This window comes from Nicotiana attenuata, unplaced genomic scaffold, assembly GCF_001879085.1.
Source record: "Nicotiana attenuata strain UT unplaced genomic scaffold, NIATTr2, whole genome shotgun sequence".
NCBI lineage: Eukaryota > Viridiplantae > Streptophyta > Magnoliopsida > Solanales > Solanaceae > Nicotiana > Nicotiana attenuata.
In genome coordinates, this window is record NW_017671746.1 from 9132 (window position 1) to 21952 (window position 12821).

General features: G+C 35.3%; 2 protein-coding genes and 1 long non-coding RNA gene across 6 annotated transcripts; 1 reads left to right on the forward strand and 2 right to left on the reverse strand.

The window, feature by feature from the left end:
* The first annotated feature begins 6562 nt into the window (after positions 1-6562).
* LOC109209989 (putative HVA22-like protein g) lies at positions 6563-11735 on the forward strand. Of its 3 annotated transcripts, XM_019373361.1 has the most exons (7): positions 6695-6844; positions 6949-7056; positions 7139-7185; positions 7344-7442; positions 8041-8097; positions 8174-8450; positions 11319-11735. In XM_019373361.1, exons 3-7 carry the CDS (start codon positions 7154-7156, stop codon positions 11622-11624), a joined length of 771 nt encoding a protein of 256 aa, XP_019228906.1. In that variant the 5' UTR covers positions 6695-6844; positions 6949-7056; positions 7139-7153; the 3' UTR covers positions 11625-11735. The 3 variants fall into 3 exon arrangements, with proteins under 3 accessions (XP_019228905.1, XP_019228906.1, XP_019228907.1); XM_019373360.1 differs by having other exon boundaries at positions 6563-7056; XM_019373362.1 differs by having other exon boundaries at positions 6695-7035.
* Positions 9102-11421, reverse strand: LOC109209991. The gene is made up of 2 exons (XR_002065470.1): positions 11337-11421; positions 9102-10201 (listed from the first exon to the last, which is right to left on the reverse strand). It is a non-coding gene; the product is annotated as an uncharacterized LOC109209991 (long non-coding RNA).
* LOC109209990 lies at positions 11504-12558 on the reverse strand. 2 transcript variants are annotated; one of them, XM_019373364.1, is made up of 2 exons: positions 11986-12558; positions 11504-11595 (listed from the first exon to the last, which is right to left on the reverse strand). In XM_019373364.1, exons 1-2 carry the CDS (start codon positions 12438-12440, stop codon positions 11559-11561), a joined length of 492 nt encoding a protein of 163 aa, XP_019228909.1. In that variant the 5' UTR covers positions 12441-12558; the 3' UTR covers positions 11504-11558. The 2 variants fall into 2 exon arrangements, with proteins under 2 accessions (XP_019228909.1, XP_019228908.1); XM_019373363.1 differs by lacking the exon at positions 11504-11595 and having other exon boundaries at positions 11650-12550.
* Between the last annotated feature and the right edge of the window lie 263 nt (positions 12559-12821).

Below are 12821 nucleotides of genomic sequence, written 5' to 3' on the forward strand. Positions count from 1 at the left end.
ACAAAGAAGATTGAAGTAGAGCAGAAGAGAATAAGAGATTTTTGAAGAATTAAAGTGTTTGACACGCTTTATGTGGTAAAAGACAAGTAAAGAAGTTATATTTATACTAATGGGTAACCGGCAAAAGGAAAAAGTATAATGATGGAAGAGCTATAATAATGATAACTGACACTTCGTGAATAGGGAAGCCGAAAAGAAAGCCTAAAAAGTGCTGCAAAATTGAAGAACCAATAAGAGGATGACACGTGTCTAATGCATTAAATGGAAATGACAATTGAAGCGTCGATTCTGTCAGAGCATTAATGGTGACAAAAATTCTCTTTTAAATGAATTCCACTTCCCAAATATTCAAACTGATGAATAAATGGAAAGTGGGGGGACTATCTGTATTGGGAAAAATTATATTTATATATATGATGACGTGTCAGGACACGTGGATTGATCAAATGGTCAATGAATCACAATTAGACACGATTCAAGAATTGTAAAACAGACACGAGCAAAGAAGGAGGAAGAGGCACGGGACATCAGATAAGTAGCACGGCGCCCGTACCTATTTAAATCATTTATATCCGGGCATCAGAAGGAATGAATCTAGTTATAAAAAAGAGTGCAGATACAACATTTAATGAGTATTAAATGCTGAGTCCGTTAAGGAATATATATATTCAATGTAATGATTGTGTAACGTAGCATTCAATGTCTTTAATTATTCATAATAGCCTCATTATGATTTGGGCATAACGTACATTCTCAAAGGTACCTATAAAAAGGAGATATATGATCAGATGTAGGGGACACGAAAGACTATTGAAATATACATTGGTATCATTCGTTTTTCTTGATTATTATATTGCTACTCAGAATTATTTTCTTTTATTCATTTCCTTGATTATCAGTAACCCGAGTTCTTCTAAATTTTAGCTTTGACTAAAATTCCATTTTTTGGTTAAACATACGTAGTCCTCAAGTAATAGAGTAGTGAGTAGAGTATCGTTCCTACAAAAACTTATGATCAACTTTTGACTGATTCAAACTCAACCAACTTATCGATTCAAGAGATTTTTTCACAAAATATGTAAGTGACTAATTTACTACCTAAAAAACTATCAAGCAATGAAATAACTAAAAATCGACCACAACACTTAAGCAATTTTGGGTAACAATCAGTAGGAGAGGATATTCCAGGGCCATAGGCTAGCTAACAATCATGTTGCGTTCTTGGCTTAAAATGACTAATTGAATTATCTGGATTGTTAATTGACAGGGTTGATATTACTCATAAGAATCTGTCGAGTTCTTACTCGCCTATTCAAGCTAACTTAATGCCTATATGTCTATGGAATTAAGATTAACAAGAATGCATTTACAATTCCTGTATCTCAACCAAGCAAGGCTATTCGGTATATTTCTATCCTAATTGCAAATCCGTTCCCCGGTTTTCAGGTTCAAGAACTATTTAATTCTATATGAATCTAGAATTTCCACTTTCGAGTTCAACTCTAAATTCGTAGATAGTATTTCATTGTTAGCTACTCAGCAAAATAATTAAGAGCAGAATTAAATAAATAACCATATATGATAAACTCAAACTCGTCAAATTAAACTTCGATCATCACATTTATGTAGCACCCATGACCCCAGAATATTAGGGTTCTTAGCCATTGATGTTCATACAATCATCAAAAATAATATTGTTAAACATAAAATCAATGAATACTAGAATAAGAATGGAACAATTGATCAAATCTGTGCTCGCGAGTGTTCCGTACTTTTGTTTTCCTCTCCAATTAAGCTACCCTTTCCAAGCCGAAATAGGAAACTACTCTGCGATTTTTATACACACGCGCCGCGCGGCGCATCCCGCGACGTGCTTGTGGAGTTTATTAGCGGGCATTCCATTTTTTAGTCAGGAAAGTTTTCACTGCCGCGTCGCGCCCTACAGCGCCTCATGCGGGCGCGACAGTGTTATTTTCTCAGAGTGAAATTGTTTCATCCTTTTTTGACGTCCAGACTTGGTACACGACCTCCGAACACGACCCCGTCTTAATTTATTGGGTTTTTACTCAGACTTCAAAGCTCGAAATTGATCGATTTAGCTCCAAATTAACTTTTGAACTCCGAATCACTTCCTGCAAGGCATAAAATACGTACTAAGTGCAATTCACTTTCATTTAAACTCAAACACATTTAAAATGCATGATTAACTTGAGTCTCATCAGATTAACTTGAAAATGCGGAGAGTAAATTTCAGTTTATTATCATTTTATTATTTATACTTCTATTTTATTTTTTTAGTCGTACTAGTAACTTTTATTATACCTTTTTAGGCAGATGCGAGAAGAGTCAAGAAGGAAGCTGAAATTGTTTAAAAGGGTGGTGCTACCTACAAGGTTGGATCCTTAATTACGTGTGATCATACCTGTGCATTTAATTTGTTCAATTCTGTCACATGAAGCTTCCATTGCTCATAATTAGTCCAAACCATAGGCTAATCAATGAAATATAAAAATAAGAAAGCCTTTGTGAAAGGTTATGAAAGTAGTTGTCAAAGACATTCACACTAAGAGGCCATATATATTTCCAATAAGAAAAATGAATTTGGGTATTTGCAGCCACTTGAGACAAACTTCGAGTCAAGAACATTAACCAAGAATTTCCAACTAAACCCTTCATTCCTCACTGATTCTCTTCTATGACAATGTATCATAGAAATGAATTTGGGTATTCGGTAGGTTGATTGGATAGCGACGAAGCTAGAAATTTTTTCAAAAGTATTCAAATTTGAAAGAAGTAAAAAGAAAATTCTGACAAAAATATTCAATATGTGTTATATACCTCTAAAACATAATATTTTACATATATACACAACACAATTTTTTGTTGGACTTTAAGCCATTGGGCTTTAAAGTAGAAGAAGTGTGAATTGGAAATGGAGGGAAATAAAATGGAGGGAAATTGAAAATTTGAAGAAGTGAACTTTTGTCTTGCACTTTGTCCCTCATTGGTGAGGGACAACCACATTTGTGTGCTTATATATAGAATCACTTCTTAAAGCTTATAAAAGGAGTTGAAGAGAATGAATCCTCGTGCCGTCGTCGTCGCTCGCTCGGCTTCGGCTTCGGCTTCGGCTTCGGCCTCGACTTTGTCAAATGATCGATAAGATTATTTTTGACAAAATTTATTTAATTATTTAATAATTAATTAAATGCCAAATCACTGCTGAAAATACGCCAGAACACTGCTGCTGAAGGTTCAGAAAACCCCTCTGACCGCGGTTCTGCCGCGACCGCGGTAGAACCGCGGCAGGCAGCGTATTCTTCTGAAAAGGCACCTTTTCCAAACACCTCTTCTGATAATTGCCTATAAATTCTGAGGCAAGACTCCATTTTCTATACACGAAAAACACTCAAGAACTTCTTTCTTTCTAAATATACTGCATCCTAATTCGCAGTCTCTCTCTCTCAAATTCGTAAGTGTGATTTTGCTCCGTTCTTTGAGTTCGTTGGTATCCTGCAGTTTGTATTGCCACTGTTGCAGGAAGGTTTATTCCGTTTTATCCTGGAAGGATTTAATCCATTACCTTGGCAACGTATGAGGGGGTTAAAATTCCTTAAGGACACACAAGAAAATTGTGGACTCGGAATATTTCTTAAACTCTTCTGTTTTTCCAGTTTCTTTTATCTTTCTAACAGTTTTGTCTGATTTTTGGTCTTAACACAGTAACCCTCATATTTTTCGACGAAGGGTGGTCAGTTGACCACCCTTGAAGCCGCAGTGATTGGATCCTTAAAAATGACATTAGAAAATCCGTAAAAACTTTTGGCATATGGTATTTATCAAAATAAGCAATTGAACCGTATTAAAGTGAAAATACATACAATACAATCATGATTACGTAACAAATGTATATTAAAAAAAAACTTATATTTTGCATTCATTATCTTGACGTAAATATCAAATAAGAGTAAGTTTTTATAATCATGTCACATGAAGCTTCCAATGGCTCATATGGTCAATCTGACCGAAGAAGATGAAAGTAGTTTATAACTAGTTATAAAAGAGACATTGAAATAAAACAAAGTTATCTGCAGCCAATTGAGACAAACCTTGAATCCAGAACATAAACCACGAATTTTCAACTAATACTCTTGATTTCCTGTGAAACTTCTCTTCATTTCTTAATTTCCTGTTTGTTACTCTTCTACTCCAGTTTTCTAACCCTGAAAAAGTTTATTTACGCTTAACATTTACACCAAATCACATTAATATTTATTATAGTTAAGTGATAAATTGAAGTTAGATAACATTTTTATTAATAACAGTTAAGTAATAAAAGTTCAACAAAAACACGTGTATATTTTTATTAGTTTTGACTTAAACGCTAGGGATTTCAACAACAACAACAACCCAGTAAAATCTCACGAGTGGGGTCTGGGGAGGATAGTGTGTACGCAGACCTTACCCCTACCCCGAAGGGGTAGAGAGGCTGTTTCCGAAAGATCTTCGACTCAAGATAATAAAAAGAAGACAAAAGGAGAGGATATTAGATTCATCACGGAGATCATAGGAAAAATAGGAACATAAAATGCAGAAGAAAAATGCAAAGCAAAAACGGTGGTTAGTAAATGGATCCAACGTCGAAAAAGAAAATAAAATGACACGACATTGCCCCTAGCTCTTCTTAGACAAAACCCTACCGGACTAGGCTCACAAAGGTACAAAGTAACGTAAGACTCAACTACCGCCTAGCCTACAACCGTAATACTCGACCTCCACAACGTCCTTGTCCTCGAAAATCTGAAGTCTCGCCATATCCTGCCTGATCACCTCTCTCCAATACTTCTTAGGCCGCCCTCTACCTCTTCTCGTGCCTTCCACAACCAGTCGCTCACACCTCCTTACTGGAGCATCTGGGCTTCTCCTTTGTACATGCCCGAACCATCTGAGACTCGCTTCCCGCATCTTGTCCTCAATGGGAGCCACGTGCACCTTCTCCCGAATATCATCATTCCTAATCTTATCTATCCTAGTGTGCCCGCACATCCACCTCAACTTCCTCATCTCTGCTACTTTCATCTTTTGGATATGTGAGTTCTTAACAAGCCAACACTCAGCCCCATACATCATGGTCGGTCTAACCACCGCTTTGTAGAACTTACCTTTGAGTATCGCTGGCACTCTCTTGTCATACAAGACTCCAGATGCTAACCTCCACTTCATCCATCCTACCCCAATACGGTGTGTGACATCCTCGTCGATCTCCCCTCCCCCGTGGATAATCGAACCAAGGTACTTGAAGCTGTCTTTACTTGGGATAACCTGTGACTCAAGCCTCACATCGACGTCCACTTCCCCCGGCTCAGCGCTGAACTTACAGTCGAGGTATTCTGTCTTCGTTCTGCTTAGCTTGAAACCCTTAGACTCAAGAGTCTGTCTCCAAACTTCCAATAAGCGACTAAACCGACCGAACCGTACCGCACCGAACCGATTTTTATTTTATTTTTTTTAAAAAAAAACCGTAGATTCTTATACAAATCTACAACCGTACCGATAATTAGTGTAGGTTTTTTATTTTATAAAAATAAGTCGAAAAAATACCGAACAGTACCGAATAAATTTATATGTGAAAATATTTATCTATTAGTTTAAAAATAATAAAATATTAAATTTTTCCTTGGGCCATGAAATTATGAAAATGGGTACAAGCCAATAAGTAATTAAAATCAAAATCCTAATTCCCAAACCTATTACTTCTACTGAAAATAAATTATTTCCAGCATATTTACTAACAACACACAGTATTCTAGCGATTATGAGTAGCAAACTACAATGTATTGAATATGTTTTCCTTTCGTTTGATTTATATTTATGAATATTTAATTTTCTATAGATTTTATTCTTGAGTCCCAGCTTGGTTAATATCTTTCTACTCCTGTGATTTATCTTTTCTTTATCTTTGCTAGTTTCTTTTACGTTGCTCTAGAGAAGTGGATGGATCTATACTCTAGCCATCTTTTATATTTTTTAATTCATCACCATTTAAACAGTAAAACTGTCTAGAGAGTTTTGCTAAGTCCTATAAAAGTATGTATACTACTTTTACCAGTGACTTTTACATGACATTTAAAATAATATTGAAACTTAACCATACCGTACCGATACCGAAGAGAAACTGACATAATTGGGACGGTTTCGAAAAGTTTAATTTTGGTTATACATAATAGAATAACGGAAAAATTAATATGGTATAAATTTTATAAAATAACCATCCGAACCGAACATTGACACCCCGTACACTTTTTCATGGAAATAAAATTATCTTCTCTGTTTTTTTCTCCATTAGTAGAAGTTAAGAGACATTTGTAAAATATCAAAATTTCCCCCGTGAGACTGTCAACCGTTAAACCCGTATGAACGTGGAATCCCAAGAAATCCACTTTCACTGAATTACGTGTAAAATAATTAAATAAATGAAAAAGTGAATCAACAAAAAAAAAAAAAAAAAAAAAATAAAAGAACTACAAGGCGTCCCCCTCAAGGAATCGTCAAATGCCTTTCTCTTCCTAAGTTTTACCCAATCTAAATCGCTGTCACCCTTCATAAACCTCACCCCACCCCCTTACCCCACCCACCCCAATAGATAAGATATATACACCTACATACACAAATATATGTGTATATATATATATATAGAAGCTTGCACGTTCCTATAATAATCATACGACGAACTTGTTTCTCCCTTCTTCCTCTCCTTTCACGTTTCCCCCCATTATTACTTCTTTTTTCCCTCTCTCAGTTATATCTTTTTCCCCAGAATTTGAGATCCTTTCTTTGCACAAACGTAACTATATTCTCCTAATTTCCTTTTGCAGAATTTCCGCACCATTATCTTCTTCTCCATAATATTTATGCCATTTTTTAATACCCATTCAATTTTTTATTCAGAAATTTCATTGCAGTTCTTCAAATCCCTTTGAATCATTTCTTACATAGATCCCAAGTTCTTTTGGTTCTTTTCTCTCCCATTCCAAGGTTCCTTTTCAAGTTCAGCAAGTTAGTTTTCTTTTGATTCAATTTTTATGTGATATTTTTCAGAATTTGTTGCTAATGGGTGAGTGCTTGTGTTGTTTTTTAGGCATTTTGAAGAAAGATGTTGGGAGAATTCATCACTAGCAGTTTAGTGTATGTGATCTGTTTTTGTCTTCTTCTTCTTCTTTTTCTTTCTATTGCTTTGATTCTTTTTTGGCTTTATTCTTTTTGTTTGTGTATGTGGGGTTTGGTGCATTTTTGACTTACTTGCGGATGAATGAATTTAACTTTGCATTTTGAAATTTTTGCAGATTGGTTCTTGGATATGCATACCCTGCTTTTGAATGTTTTAAGACTATTGAGAAGAACAAAGTTGATATTGAAGAACTCAGATTCTGGTGCCAATATTGGTAATAACCTTATTCCTTGTACGAATTGGGGGTTTGTTGCGAATTGGGGTTATGGGTGTTTGAACCATTTAGAAAGCAAAGTTGGCAAAAAGGGTTTTGTAGAAATAATTGGTTTTGAGTAGTCTTTTGACATGTTCAGGCTTTAGACTAATAAAAAATGTCAATTATTGAAACTTCTAATCAATTAATTTTCCTTTGATAAACTTTAGGTCAACCAATAATAAGAAAAGAATATTTAACTAGTCCATAATTGAGATAAGAGTAGTTAGCAATTTATAACTTCCCTTTTGAAAATGACAAGCATTATGAGATTCTAGTAACTAAATGGCAGGATCCATTCTTGAAAAAATAGCAAAAGATGTAGTAGTACATTAGAGAGGTTGAGTTTGTTGGGGTTGGTGGGATAGTCACAGTTTTGCTTCTTTCTAAACTTTTCCTATAATTCTTAGCATTGTTTAGTATTTTGATAGGTCACTATCCATCTATTTGAATAAGGTTATAGGTGAACTGTTTGGTCATCTACTTGTTCAATTGACTTAGTGGGACTTGATGATCTCCAATTAAAGCTTGATTAGTAGCAAATTGTGTCTTTTATCAGGATCATTGTTGCGGTGTTGAGAATTATTGAGAGCTTTGGTGATGTATTCATGGCATGGTATGAACTCTTTAGACCTTCCATCTGATACATGATCAAAGTCACACACAATCATTTATTTATGTTGTCATTTCAGGCTACCAATGTACAGTGAGGCAAAGTTGGCACTTATCATCTACTTATGGTATCCAAAAACAAAGGGTACAGGATACATATATGATGCCTTGTTGAAGCCATTTGTGTCAAAGCATGAACCAGAGATTGACAGGGGTTTTCTAGAGTTCAGAGCCAGGGCATTTGACTTGGCTATTTACTACTGGCACAATTGCACTGAATTGGGCCAAGCAAAATTCTTTCAATTGCTTGATTTTATAGCTGCTCCCTCTAGAAGAACTTCACATCTCAGCTCCGAGGTACTTCCATCTAACCATTTAAATGCTTGATGATCATATTTTCTTAATCTGGTGAATTTTTTGACAGTAGATTAGTTTTTTAAAAGCCCTTCAAGTGGACCATTTTCATTAACTCAAAATGTAGATTATGAGATACTATATAAAGGATTAAGAAAGTAAAAAGAGAAGGCAATAACATCCATAAAATGCGTATTCACACTTAGGGCTCGTTTGGTAGGGTGCATAAGAATGCGGAATACAGTGTATTAGTAATGGTGGTATTAGTTGTGCTTGCTTTAGTTATGCTTGCATTAGTTATGTTGACATATTTCTTATCCATTGTTTGGTTTGATGTATTAAAGCATTGCACAATTTCTAAAAGAATTGTTTGTTTACAAAAATGCCCTCAAAACCAGTCCATCACTCTATCTTTTTAGAAAAAACATATGTTAGGAATGTTTTTATATGAAAAAGTTTTAAAAAAATTATTTGATTTATCTACCTATATTGTAGTATAGAACTGAATATTTCTTTAAAAAAGAAAATATGCTAAGTATTTATTTATTTACTAGGGATATAATTTTATTTCTCACTATTTGGATTATTTTAAACTTGCATTAATATAATAGCATATTTTATCAAGCATAAATTTTGAAGGATAATTTTGTCGTTAACTAAGCTAATGCACGCATTAAAACCCATTGCATAGCTAATACCATGGTTTTCTATGCATTAGTTATGCTTAGGATAATACCAAATATGGTATATAACTAATGCTTGCATAACTAATGCATATGTTCAAAAAGTGTATCGAACAAGGTATTATTAATACACAAAGCTAATGCATGCATTATTTTATCTAATGCATCCAACCAAACTATCCCTAAGTATTTTAACAAAACCAATAGATGCAAGTCGTTCATCTTTTATACATACATTTATATGTATTCTCAATTTAGTTTATAGTTTCTAAGGTTTAATCTTGCTTTATTTGGTGCAAACACTATGTGGAATAAGTATTTTCTTTAATATTCCGTCCCAAGGGCGAGAATAGCACCAATAGAAAAATCGAAAATAATTTGAGATAAGAGTAAAGAAGCCAGTGAACAAATCCGTACTGGAGACTAAGAAGTCCATTTGCTAGGTCTTATTGTGGATCAGAATTCAGAATATTACCCTGGCCAGCCCATGAGATCATATTCGGCCGGTCCAACTTCTTTTTGAATCTTCGGCCACGATGTTTCAAAGTGGACTAACTTAGCTCCTCCATACTTTTTGACTTCCCTCGTATATCACGTCTGCTTCCTCAGACAAGATATATTCTGTTCATCTCATCTCCATGAAGCAAGAATTCTTGCCCATGCTGATACTACCAAATTTGATCTTCCTATTAATCATTTTGGATTCTCATAATCATCTTCATTGGTATAATCAATTTTTGGTATTATTATTACCATGTCACTAAATGAGTTCGTTTTAACCCATTCTTGAAATCTACATCCCTAGGAACGAGTGTATGGGCAATCCAAGATTTAAAGTTTATGAATTCTTTATACAATAATAATAGGGCTTACAGCCAAATAAATATTTAATGAACTTCTTAATATAAATATAGAATTTGGGCAAAACTATTGAATTCACGGGAACCCATAGGCTTAAGGTTAGATCCGTCCCGGCTTGCACTGCACTTGAACCATAGGAGGTATGAATTGCGTGAAAATCGTAGGAATGACGACAACAACAACAACTCAGTAAAATTTCACCAGTAGGGTCTGGAAATGATAGAATGTTCGTAAGAATGAGGCAGGTAAAAAAGAGTAACGAGAATGATAAGAGCAAAAAGGAAGAAAAGTAATAAGTAAATAAATAACAAAGAGCACATGTGGAGGCGTGGAGAAATAAGTAGCTAGAAGGGGCATGAACAAGTGAGGCTTATAAAAGATTGATCAAATGATTGAATGATAATTTCACCGGCGCGGTAAAGCGCTGAGCAAGTTTTCTTTATTATTATTACTCCTATTGAATAATAGGAATGACCTAGCTACATTTTGTCAGAGACTTTCATTGATCCCAGTAGTGATAATTCATGATCTTCACAAAGGCGTGATACAACCAAATGCGTTTTGGGTAATATGGTTAGTCACTACTGACTAGGGTCGACTAAGTTTTAATATTTTAAATTAGATGTTGATAAATATGAATTTTTAAGCGAATTATAAATTCATAGTATCAAACTGAACAGTAAGAGATTTTCTAGAATTAATTCTTGAGTTTCAAGCGCTAAAAGTCATAACTAATCAAAATTATAAAGTGAAAGCATTTGTTCAAACGCGTAAAAACTACGGATTGACACATTGATTTAAAATGTGAAATAAAACGAAACATGATGTATGTGACAACAAAACTCTAGGTTGATTGTAAAACTAAAATACAAAGACTTCAAAACTTAATCGCTTATTTCCGAACGTATCTTCAGATTAAATTACTAGGAACCATCGTTTTGAATAAAAATCCGATTTATAGACTTATTAATATTGAGAGATAATCTTACACGTTTCATATATCGTGACATATTCTCTATTCACCAAATAACCAAAATGCCCCAAACGAATATTACACTCTTTCAATAGAAAACCTTTTTTAATTCTCTAGGTATTCTGGTTTATTCGCTCACCACTTTTTCGCATCAATCAACACCAAGACAAACAATCATACAAATCAATGAATAGAAACACATTAATCACCGAATTATTACTCACCATTTATTTAATTACCACTTTATTTCCCACTATCACCATCATCAATTTCCTTGTTACTTCTTTTTGATATTTTAAACTTGTATGTATATAGAAAATCATAATTTTTAATTTTGTTGATCAATTCTCGCAGCAAAGAAATGGGACTGACCATTCTCGCGGAGCGCCACCTCCTTCGGCCCCACCAGCACCACCGTCATCATCATCCTTCAGTTTATTCAGGAGGAACAAGCCGCCGTCAGACAGGAGGCAGCCACCACCATCGCCACGGAGGCAGCCACCTCAATCGCCGCGGTCTTACTACGCTCACCGGTCAACTTTTCTTCCTTCTAAACCGGAAACGGTCCAAGTGCACCCGGAGGATCTTTCATTCCTAGACACAGACTATTTTGAATCCGGTTCGGACCATGCTGCCCGGCCCAAATATAGGCGCAGTTAGTCAACAGATAGTTTACCAGAAATAGTAGTAAGAAAATTGTACATTGTAAATAAGCCAACAAAATAAAAATAAAAAGTAAACTCAGATTTTAAATATTTTTTATTGAACGTTTTTCCTGCTCCATTTGTTTTGTATTTTTTTTTCGGTTTTTCTGGAATTACATGAGAAAATGAAAGGCGTTGTACATTTATGACCCCAATTTTCAAACTAGAAGGTGACAAATCCAAAACGGAAGAATATATACTGTATATCGGGTCGGGTCACCCTAACAACCCGTTGTTTTTGTCGTTATCTGGAGCTCCGAACCCGAACAGCACGAAGAAGCCAATCAACAGCTTTAGTCAAGGGAGCAAAAATGTACCGATCAATGCAGTCAAGAATTCCGGCGACAGGATTATTGACAGGGAAGAAGAAGAGGCGGCCGAATAAGCTCCGGCCGGAGGAATCCTGTGAAGTCGACATCGGCTGGAGATAAGCCCAAGCGGCTTGCTTAACGAGACGATTCCGGATTGAAATCTCGGAACCGGATTGGGCTTGGTGAGGCGAAGTCATAGGCCTGGGAGAATTGACGGCGGAAGGTGGCAGGATATCCCTCAGAGAAGTGTAGGATACAGGCTTAATAGAGAACAGCTCAAAATCATCGCTCGCCGAGTTCGTCAACGATGACGAAGCCGACGAAGATGACGTGGCGGTGGTAGTGATGGTGGTTGAAGCTGATGTTTGATGCTGTAAGGTGAGCTTTTTAGGAAGTATAACGGAATTGCGGCGGCGGAGGATAGGGTTCTCCGCTGCTGTGGTGGACTCAACGTCAGACATGGCTATGAGGGAAACTTTTTGAGAGAGAGAGAGAGAGAGAGGCAGTGGTCAATAGGGAGGGGCGTATTGAGTTAGGTGTTTCGGCTTATATAGGAGGGAATTGTGGACCCAGCAGTCAAAGTAGTGAAAGTACAATTTTAGAATCTGGTTTAAATTTTTCTTTTTTCCTATGTTTTAATGAGTAAAATTAGTGGATATCTATATATATATATATATTAAAGCATGAAAGTTACCATATATAATTGACATTATGGTTAAGCCAAGTATATGGTAACTTTATTCTATATTTGACTATTTTAGTTAATTGACATTATATATATATATATATATATATATATATATATATATATATATTTAAATTAAAAATAAAATTTATCTTTT

Excerpts from the sequence above, each read along its gene's own strand:
- LOC109209990 (XM_019373363.1), bottom strand. The coding sequence starts at position 12,440 with ATGTCTGACGTTGAGTCCACCACAGCAGCGGAGAACCCTATCCTCCGC.
- LOC109209989 (XM_019373360.1), top strand. The coding sequence starts at position 7,154 with ATGTTGGGAGAATTCATCACTAGCAGTTTAGT. Across the intron at positions 7,186-7,343 it reads TTCATCACTAGCAGTTTAGT|ATTGGTTCTTGGATATGCAT; the intron begins GTATGTGATCTG and ends AAATTTTTGCAG. Across the intron at positions 8,451-11,318 it reads CTTCACATCTCAGCTCCGAG|CAAAGAAATGGGACTGACCA; the intron begins GTACTTCCATCT and ends CAATTCTCGCAG.